Below are 11095 nucleotides of genomic sequence, written 5' to 3' on the forward strand. Positions count from 1 at the left end.
GGGTCTTTCATTTGGAGGTCCCACCGAGATCATCGGACTCCTGCCCAAGGATCCAACCGACTCCCACCGGGAGGTAAGCTGGCCAGCATTTAAGCCTTAATAACTGTGTTCTCATTTTCTGTCTCGTGCTCGTGTTCTCGTCTCCCGTTTGTTCTGCCTATACGCCTGTATAGGACTGTACTACTACGCATAGTAGATCTGTATTCTGGGCAGCTTGAGAAGGAGTTGACGAACTCGGACTTCTCCCGTGCCACCCTGGGGGACGCCCCAGGGATTAGAGGGGCCCGTTTTTTCGGGCCCCCACACGTATCCAAGGGATACGTCCATCAGTGGGCCACAGAGGAAACTCATATTTCCTCACGGCCGTCTGAATCTGTACTTTCGGTTTTGCACCAAAATCGCGCAGCGTTTCTTTTTGCCGGCTCGTTAAGTGTCTTGTGTGCGTTAAGTGTCTTGTGTGTTTTGTGTGTCTTTCTCATTGCCCTTTGGATTTCCCTTGATTCCAAAATGGGACAGACACTTATGAGTCTCACTTTAGGACATTGGAGAGACGTCCAAATCCGAGCCAATAACCTGTCGGTGGAAGTCAGAAGAAGGAAATGGCAGACACTTTGTACTTCAGAATGGCCTACCTTTAACGTTGGGTGGCCCAAAGATGGAACCTTTAACATCCATGTTATTTTACAGGTCAAAGAACGAGTCTTCAACCAGGGACCCCAAGACCATCCGGACCAAGTACCCTATGTTGTAGTGTGGGAAAGCCTGGTTGATGAGCCTCCTCCTTGGGTCTCTCCCTTCGTTCACCCAAAGCCCAAAACCCTTCCATACACCACTTCTCCCCCAGGACCCTCCGCTCCCCCCGTCCCTCACCCCATCCCAGATCCCACCGACCCTCCCAAACCTCCTTCTTCCTCTAACCTATATCCTATAGTCAGCGATCCCTCTTCTCCACGGCGTCCTAAACCACAGAAGATCCTTCCTCTGGAGGACTCCCCCTTAATAGACCTTCTATCTGAAGAACCTCCCCCTTATCCTCCTCCCCCTCCTGCGCAGGCACTAAATTCCACAAGGGAGCCAGAGCACCCACTTGAAGAACGCGACCCCTTGCCATCCCCAATGGTGGGAAGACTTAGGGGTCGCAGGGAGCCAACACAAGAAGGAACTTCCAAACTCTTTCCCCTGCACCAAGGAGGAGGGCCAGGCAATCAGCTCCAATATTGGCCCTTTTCAGCCTCCGACCTATATAATTGGAAGTCCCATAACCCTTCCTTTTCACAGGACCCCGTAGCCCTAACTGCCTTAATTGAATCCATTCTAATCACACACCAACCCACCTGGGATGATTGTCAACAACTCTTGCAGGCTCTCCTCACCACTGAGGAGAGACAAAAGGTTTTCCTGGAGGCCAGAAAAAAACGTTTTAGGGGAAGACGGAAGGCCCACACAACTCCCTAATGTGATAGATGCCGCCTTCCCTTTGACCCGTCCCGTCTGGGATTTCAACACGGCGGAAGGTAGGACCCACCTAAATCTTTACCGCCAGTTACTCATAGCAGGTCTCCATAATGCGGGGAGTTGCCCCATCAATTTGGCTCAGGTAAGACAGATAACTCAGGGGCCAGAGGAATCTCCAACCGCTTTCCTGGAAAGGCTTAAGGAGGCTTATCGCAGGTATACGCCTTTTGACCCAGATAGCAATGAGCAGAGAGGAAACGTTTCAATGACATTTATTTGGCAGTCAGCACCAGATATAAGGAATAAACTACAGCGTTTAGAGAACCTACAAGATTTCTCTTTACAAGATTTATTAAAGGAGGCAGAAAAGATTTTTAATAAAAGAGAGACTCAGGAAGAAAAGGAGGAACGACTTAGGAAGTTGCAGGAAGAAAAGGAGGAACGACTTAGGAAGTTGCAGGAAGAGAAAGAGGAGAAACTAAAGAAGGAAGCTGAAGAAAGGGAAGAGAAACGAGAACGTAAACGAAGTAAGGAACTTAGCAAAATCTTGGCCGCCGTAGTGCAAGGCAGCCAAGGACCAGAGGCAGGAAAGTCAGACAGGGAGGGAGACATAAGGAGGCCCCAAGTAGACCGAAACCAATGTGCCTACTGTAAAGAAAGGGGACATTGGGCCAAAGAATGCCCAAAGAAATTCAGACACCCTAAGGAAAATGCTAAGCAAGTCACAAGACTTATGGCTTTAGACGAAGACTAGGGCCGTCAGGGTCAGGAGCCCCCCCCAAACCCCGGGTATCCCTAACCGTTGGGGGGGCAACCAGTCACCTTCTTAGTAGATACAGGGGCTCAACACTCCGTTTTAACCAAGAGCCCTGGACCATTAAGTGACCGGGTGGCATGGGTTCAAGGAGCAAGAGGAGGAAAACAATATAAATGGACTACGGAGAGAAAAGTACATCTGGCTTCAGGTAAAGTTTCTCACTCATTCCTTCATGTGCCTGACTGCCCCTACCCACTCCTGGGGAGAGATTTATTAACCAAGCTCAAGGCTCAAATCCATTTTGAGCCACAGGGGCCACTGTGACCGGCCCCAACGGGACTCCTTTACACATCCTTACCCTACAGTTAGAAGAAAAATATAGACTACATGAGGAGCCCTCCCAACCTCAGAGAAACATAGAGTCCTGGCTTGCGTCTTACCCGGATGCCTGGGTGGAAACAGGAGGAATGGGACTAGCTATCCAGTAGCCCCCCATTCACATACAATTAAAGGCAACGGCCGTTCCTGTCAATGTTAAGCAATATCCTATGTCCAATGAGGCCTACCAGGGCATCAAACCGCACATAAGGCGGTTACTAGACCAGGGCATTTTGGCCCCATGCCGGTCCTCCTGGAACACTCCTCTGTTACCTGTCAAGAAACCTGGCACCAATGATTACCGGCCGGTCCAAGACCTGAGGGAGGTCAATAAGAGGGTAGAAGACATCCAGCCTACGGTGCCCAACCCTTACAACTTACTTAGTTCCCTGCCTCCAACCCACTTCTGGTATACGGTCCTAGATCTCAAAGATGCTTTCTTCTGTTTGAGACTAAGTCCTCAGAGTCAGCCCCTCTTCGCCTTTGAATGGAAGGATCCAGACTTGGGAATATCAGGTCAGTTAACCTGGACATGGCTACCACAAGGGTTTAAGAATAGCCCAACGCTGTTCGACGAAGCCCTTCACCAGGACCTGGCCGACTTACGGGTAAGACATCCCTCTCTGATCCTGCTCCAATATGTCGATGACATTCTATTAGCGGCTACCAATGAAGAGGACTGCCGAACAGGTACTGGGAACCTCCTATTAACCCTAGGCCAACTGGGATATAGGGCATCCGCAAAGAAGGCCCAGATCTGCCAGACTAAAGTCACTTACCTGGGTTATGAGCTATATAATGGCCAACGATGGCTAACAGCCGCGAGAAAAGAGACTATCTCTGGCATTCCCGCACCTCAAAACCACAGGCAATTGCAGGAATTCTTAGGGACCGCAGGCTTCTGTAGACTATGGATTCCGGGGTTTGAGGAGATAGCGGCTCCTCTGTACCCCTTAACAAAACAAGATACTCCTTTTGTTTGGACTGAGCAACAACAGCAGGCATTTGACCATATCAAACAAGCACTCCTTACATCTCCGGCGTTAGGCCTGCCAGACATAACAAAACCCTTCGACCTCTTTGTTGATGAAAAACAAGGATTTGCTAAGGGGGTCCTAACTCAAAGGCTCGGGCCTTGGAGACGCCCTATTGCCTACCTGTCCAAAAAGTTAGACCCCATGGTGGCAGGCTGGCCACCATGTCTAAAAATGATAGCAGCAATCGCGGTCCTCATCAAGGACGCAACCAAACTAACTTTGGGACAGCCCCTAACCATCCTGGCTCCACATACAGTGGAGTCTTTAATCCGCCAACCACCAGACCGCTGGCTGTCTAATGCCCGCCTGACTCATTATCAGTCCCTCCTCCTGGACTCAGACAGGATCCAGTTCGGACCTATAGTGACTCTTAACCCCGCAACCTTATTGCCCACTCCTAGGGAGGCACCATTGCATGACTGTCACCAGATCCTTGCTGAAACACATGGGACACGGCCCGACCTAACTGACCAGCCCATGAAGGATGCAGACCTGACCTGGTATACTGATGGCAGTAGCTACCTGCAGGATGGAAAACGACGAGCAGGAGCGGCCATCACGACCGACTCTCAAATTGTATGGGCAAGCGCGCTACCAGAAGGCACCTCGGCGCAGCGGGCAGAATTGATCGCCTTAACCCAGGCCCTCCAACTGGCAGAAGGTAAGAATCTTAATGTCTATACAGACAGCAGATATGCTTTTGCCACTGCCCATATTCACGGAGAAATTTATCGGCGGAGGGGACTACTAACCTCTGACGGTAAGGAGATTAAAAATAAGACCGAAATATTGGCCCTATTAAGAGCCTTATTTCTCCCCAAGAAGCTGAGCATAATGCACTGCCCTGGCCATCAAAAAGGGGATATCCCCGAGGCGAGAGGAAACCGCCTAGCTGATGCGACAGCCAAACAGGCAGCTTTGGGGCCCCAACTATTAACTGTTACTATACTCACTGAGATAGGAGAGCCAGATGAGACCCCCATTTGGAATTATGAGGAGGCCGACTTGGATTTCATACAGAAGATAGGGGCCAATTACAACTCAGCCCTAAACCGATGGGAATACCGAGGAAAGGCCATAGTACCTATAAAGATGGCGCAGGAACTAATAAATCACCTCCATCAGCTGACTCATCTGAGCGCGAACAAGATGAGATCTCTTATGGATAGGGCCAATTTAAAAAACTACTTCCCCAAACAAAACTTCCTTCTTCGTCAAGCGGCCGCTAATTGTAAAGCCTGCGCCCAAGTCAATCCTGGGAAGACTATTATTGGACCAGGTGTCCAGGTACGTGGTCATCGACCTGGCACACATTGGGAAATTGACTTTACCGAAATTAAACCTGGCATGTATGGATATAAATACCTCTTAGTTTTTCTAGACACCTTTTCAGGATGGGCAGAAGCCTTTCCTACCAAAAAGGAAACCGCCAATATAGTCGCCAAGAAGCTACTGGAAGAAATTTTTCCAAGGTATGGAATGCCCGAGGTACTAGGGTCCGACAACGGGTCCGCCTTTGTCTCCCAGGTAAGTCAGTCGGTGGCCAAGCTGCTGGGGATTGATTGGAGACTACATTGTGCTTACAGACCCCAGAGTTCAGGACAGGTAGAAAGAATGAATAGGACCATTAAGGAGACTCTAACTAAATTACTGCTTGAAACTGGCTCTAAAGATTGGGTATTGCTCCTACCTCTAGCATTCTATTGGGCCAGAAATACTCCAGGCCCCCATGGATTAACCCCCTTCGAAATTCTCTATGGTGCTCCGCCCCCCGCTGTCACGTTCTTTGCGCCAGATATCTCTGCTCATTCCCCCTCCCCCTCCATACAGGCCCATCTGCAAGCCTTGCAGCTGGTGCAACAAGAGGTCTGGAAACCCCTGGCAGCCGCCTACGAGGAAAATCTTAACGCCTCATTGCGGCCTCATCCCTACAAAATCGGAGACATCGTTTGGGTCCGCAGACATCGAGCCACAAACCTTGAACCCCGTTGGAAAGGACCCCACACGGTACTCCTGACAATGCCCACGGCGCTAAAAGTTGACGGGATTGCAGCCTGGATCCACGCCTCCCATGTGAAAACGGCACACCCGGAAGAACAAACAGGACACCCTCAGAACTCGGAATGGACCGTCCAACGCTCCCCAAACCCACTAAAGATAAGACTCATTCGCCGTTGATCTTACTCTTTTGCTTATTCTCTTTCCTTTCCCCTATAAATGGCACCAGCCCACATCTCCCCAAGCAATTAACCTGGCAGGTTCTCTCTCAAACGGGGGAAGTTATCTGGTCCAGTACGGCCCAACACGCCCCTAATACATGGTGGCCTACCCTGTATCCGGATCTCTGTAAACTGGCTATGGGATCTTGGGACATAGGTCAACACGATGATCCCCATAAGCCACCAACATCCCCTACAAGCAATGGAATGTCGCCCCCTAACCGGGGATGTGGAGACGGACCACGACGTTACAAACTTAGGGTATTCCCCTTTTATGTCTGCCCCGCGCCAAAGAATAGTAATACTAGAGGACGGGCCTATAAATGTGGAGGCCCTAATGACTTCTACTGTGCGGCCTGGGGATGTGAAACTACAGGTGATGTCTATTGGAAACCCACCTCAAATTGGGATTTTATCACTGTAATAGCTAATTGTTCCCATCAGCTGGGAACATTTTGGGGAAGGGAAAATGATGGAAAACATTGTAAAAATGCATGATGTCACCCCCTTAAGATTACCTTCACAGAGTCTGGAAAGAAAGCAGTCCACTGGACAAAAGGATATAGCTGGGGCCTTAGACTCTATAAGGAAAATTATGACGAAGGACTCATATTTACTATAAAACTCTCAATTAAATCCCCCTCTGCAGCCATAGGACCTAACCCGGTCCTGCCAGATCAGAGAGATTCCGATATCGGAGAGAACCCATAACCCTAACCATAGCCCTATTGTTAGGAGTCGGGGGAATAGCGGCAGGAATTGGGACAGGAACTTCTGCCCTACTTCAAAGCACCCAGCTTATGCAATTACAAGTTGCCATGACCGCTGATTTGGAGGCTATAGAGAAGTCAATCACTGCCTTAGAAAAATCCTTAACCTCCCTTTCCGAGGTTGTTCTACAAAACAGAAGGGGGTTAGACTTGTTATTCCTAAAAGAAGGAGGGTTATGTGCAGCCCTCAAAGAGGAATGCTGTTTTTATGCTGATAAAACAGGGGTAGTTAGGGAGACAATGGATAAACTCAGAGAAAGATTGGCCCAGAGAAGAAGAGATTTTGAATCCCAGCAAGGCTGGTTTGAAGGCTGGTACAATCGGTCACCTTGGTTCGCCACTTTATTATCCACCCTTTTGGGACCCCTTATTATTCTATTACTGATTTTATCAATTGGCCCTTACATCCTAAATAAGCTTGTTCAGTTCATCAAAGACCGCTTGTCAGTAATCCAGACAATGGTACTGACACAGCAATATCAACTGCTCAAACAAGCCGAATCCCAAACTGACATAATATAAGTACAGGACAAATGGATATAAGATTCTATCCATGATAAAGAAAAAGGGGGGAATGAAAGACTCCCTTCCTCCTTGCTGAGAGCTTTTTCCAGAGTGCTGAAACAAGGCCGCCACGCCAGAACAAACAGCTATGTCTTTGTCTTGAACCCAACGCCTGACTATGCTTAATTTAAATAGACCAATCAGGTTCCTGTAACTAAGCATCTGCTTCTGTAAGTCCGCTTCCCGCTCCCCCGCTCTACCCCCCCTTCCCGCCTTCGTCTTCGCGCGCGTGGGTCCTCCAAAGCCAATCCGCTAACACCAAGTATGCCTTTTTCAAATGTTCAAACTGTCAGCCAATCAGCTCCGCCCCACCCAAAACTTGTTTGTACCTGTCTATAAAAACCCTGCACCACCCCAGCCTGGTGTGCTCAGCTAGCAGGAGCTGCTGACCACCCGCAGGCGCCCGCGTTACAATAAAGATCCTCTTGCTGTTTGCATCCTGTGGCAGTGTTGAATTCTTGGGTATGGGGATCCGCGGGTCTTTCAGTAGCAACCCCTTAGAAAAAAAAAGCAGAGTGGGATCCTCCCCAACCATAAAAGAATGGTTAGAGTCTACAGCTTACTCAGAGCTGCAAGAAACTGCCAGGCATTCCATCACCTGCTAATTTGCCACAGTAGAAGAGAATGTGTATGTCAAGGGATATAATTAAAGGGATATACAACCATGAGTAGGTTTAGGAATGCACAGATCATCTGTCATATGACTTTAAAAAAGAGATAAACTGAAGGTACATAAAGTTGGGTTTATAAAAAACAAGGTATCAGAAGGATTTAAGATATAAGAGCAACTGTGAGACACCAAATGAAATCTTGAGGATAACTATGAAATTTGATCCAGGAGATGAATAATCTTCATGGACACACAATCACAGAATGGGCCATTAATTAAAAATCTACCTTTCAAATGACCTCACTCCAGTGGGTTTTATAGCTGATTCTACCAAATTTTAAATATTTTACCCTTTCTTTCTAGGTCATAGGAAAATATGGAAAGAATTTCAGTTTGTCCTATAAAGCTAACCTTTGTGCTAATGATATTAAAGGAAACTTAGCCCTGGTCTCAAAGTATAAAAATAAACTTCACAATAAAAAAGTATGACAATTGTTTTAGAGAAAAAATTTGTAACAGACTGTATTAGTCAGTATTCCCCCACAAAACTAGAGCCAGAAGTATAGACAGTAATATCTATAAGAGATTTGTTATAGGAATATGTTCAGGCAGTTATGGAGGCAAGAAGGCCCACAATCTGCATCTGTAAGCTGGAAAATCAGGAAAGGTGGTGGTATAATTCAGTCCGAGTCCAAAGGCCAAAGATTCAGGCTGATGTTCTAAGCCCTGGGCTGAATCTGAATGCCCAAGGGAGTCCAAGAGCAGGAGAAGATGGATGTCTCAGTTCAAGCACAGAAAGAAGTTGCCCTTCCCCTGCCTTTTTGTTCTGTTCAGGCCCTCAACAGATTGGATGATGACCACCTGTAATCTTCTTTACTCCTCCTACCAGAAATGTCTTCTGGAGAAATCCTCAAAACCTCATGCAGAAATAATATTGTACTAGTGTCTGGACATCCTTTAGCCTTGTCATGATGACACATAAAATTAACCATCACACATACTGAAGGGATCTTCCTAAGCTAACCCTATTTTATGACAGAAAATAATCATTTGCCAAAACTTTTATGAAAAATGTAAAAGATAATAGATTGGGAAAAGTATTTATTCTGAATGAATATGACCAACAAAAAGGTAGTAATTTTTAAAGATTATATGTATTGATTTTAGATATGAGGAGGGGCAGAGAGAGATGGAGAGAAAGAATCTCAAACAGACTCACCACTGAACTGTGTGCCCCACAATGGGCTTGATCCCACAACCATGACATCATGACACAGCACTTAACTGAATGAGCCATCTAGTTGCCCCCCAAAATAATATTTTTAATATATACAAGTTCTTCTAATTAATAAGAGTAAACTAAAAAATAAAAAGCAATAGAAAATTTAGTGAAGGATATTAACAGACAAGCCACAAAGGACATATAATGGTCCTTATAATTACATTATATAGTTTTATAATTCAACATATAAACATATGTTTAAACAGAGAAAGATTTTCAGCATCACTAGACATCCAAATTATGCATCATGAGGGCACCTGGGTGCTTTAATTGTTAAGTGTCTGCCTTTGGCTCAAGTCATGATTCCAGAGTCCTGGGATCAAGCCCTGCCTGAGGGTCATAGCTTGGTGGGGAGCCTGATTCTCCCCCTTCCTCTGCCCCTGCTTGTGTGCCCTCTCTCACTGTGTCACTCTCTGTCAAATAAATAAATAAAATTTTTAAAAATATTTGCATCCTAAATGACATACAGTTTTTCACTCAACAGATTAGCCAAAGTTTAAAAACTTTATGGTATCCCGTGATTTTGAGGAGAAAAGGCATGTCCACCATTGATTTGCAAGTATGAATTGCAAAACTGTTTTTGAAAAATAATCAATCTCTGTAAATTTAAAAGGCACCTCTTATTTAAACAAGTTATCCTATACTTTGGATGTTAATTCCCTCCTCTGTCACTCATGAATAAACAAAATCATTTTTAAAAAGTCTAAAAAAATAAAAATGAAAGAATAAAAAATAGAAAAAAGAAAAACATGTGAGGACAAAGAAAAGAATACTTGCATATTCCTCAAATTATCAAGAGACCTGGGGGAGTGTAAGGGAATACTGCAAAGGTGATGATTACATTTATTTTTAAACACTTCTACTTTTTTCTGTAAACATTTCTATTTACCACTATGAATTTGTACTTTTTTCTTTGTGATGAAAAAGTATTATATATATAAACCTAAACATAAGTATATCTTGGATAAGTCATATATATCTCTATATCATATAAATATATTGTATATACCATGCATATTATACATGAACTTTGTGCTAAATCTCTGTCATTTATTTATTAATTATACTTCTTAATCACTGAAATAAACAGTCACAAAAACTTACAATAAAATGTTCCTTGGACTCAACTAAAGATTTGGGAAGTATGAAGATGCCTTGATGTATCCTTTCTTGACTGCTGACAAGACAACTTCCCACTCTGTCCCATGCGAGATGAGACTTAACAAAACTGCCTCTTCTAGTGATCTGCCTCTTGATCTTGATTTAAAACAGTTTCCCCAAAATTATACTATCTAAGCGAGGATCATTTGGATTATTTCTACAACCCAAAGATCAACTGTTTTAAAAGGACCCAGAATTTACATAATGCACTTTACCAGGAATAATACAGTTAATAATAAGGCATGTGCTTGCAATTTGTATAAAGGAGCATAGATAGTAAAGGAACCAGGATTTATGGTCAGACCTGAACCTGGGTCAGGTTGGGCCCCTAAAGTAAGTGACAGCACCTCTGTCAACTGGCAAACTTAGAGAATAACAGTAATTCCCCTGTTGGTTGCACAAATGCTTCACATTGTTGGTTTCATGTACACATTAGGGGAAAAAAAATCTAAGTAAAATCCCTAGTCCAGGATTTTGTGGTTGCTCACTGACTCAATACATGGTGGTTACTTTTATTATTATTAGGTCATGACTGTACAGCTATGGGGTGATACCTAATAATGTCATCTCATCGAGGTAACAACTGATTATAGTTTATTTCAGTTTTATGGTATTTTCACTTTTATTTAAAGAAATGTTGGGCAGAAGGAAGATTAGACATGTCCTATGATGGCTATGTTGGGTAGAATTAGGAATCTTGCTGACAGTCACCAACCTGATTTCTAACTCAGTAAAAAGAAAACTTGGATTCACCTAAGAATGTAATGAGTGATTCTAGAACTCAAGGATTTTCTTTAATGGAAGGTACAGAACCAGATGAGGTACTAGTGTCTTTCTCTTCCTGAGATTCTGATTCTATGTC

General features: G+C 45.0%; 1 protein-coding gene across 1 annotated transcript; it reads left to right on the forward strand.

The window, feature by feature from the left end:
* The first annotated feature begins 507 nt into the window (after window positions 1-507).
* Window positions 508-5805, forward strand: LOC123936070 (protein NYNRIN-like). Its single transcript, XM_045996846.1, has 4 exons — window positions 508-1119; window positions 2085-2115; window positions 3266-4566; window positions 4648-5805. The coding sequence occupies exons 1-4, from the start codon at window positions 508-510 to the stop codon at window positions 5803-5805; spliced, it is 3102 nt and encodes a 1033-aa protein (XP_045852802.1).
* The last annotated feature ends 5290 nt before the right edge of the window (window positions 5806-11095 follow it).

The sequence above is a fragment of the Meles meles genome, unplaced genomic scaffold (assembly GCF_922984935.1).
Source record: "Meles meles unplaced genomic scaffold, mMelMel3.1 paternal haplotype, whole genome shotgun sequence".
Lineage (NCBI taxonomy): Eukaryota > Metazoa > Chordata > Mammalia > Carnivora > Mustelidae > Meles > Meles meles.

Coding starts and splice junctions, on each gene's coding strand:
- LOC123936070 (XM_045996846.1), top strand. CDS start 508: ATGGGACAGACACTTATGAGTCTCACTTTAGGACATTGGAGAGACGTC. Junction 1,120..2,084: donor ACCCCTTGCCATCCCCAATG/GTGGGAAGACTT, acceptor GGCCCCAAGTAG/ACCGAAACCAATGTGCCTAC. Junction 2,116..3,265: donor TGTGCCTACTGTAAAGAAAG/GGGACATTGGGC, acceptor CTACCAATGAAG/AGGACTGCCGAACAGGTACT.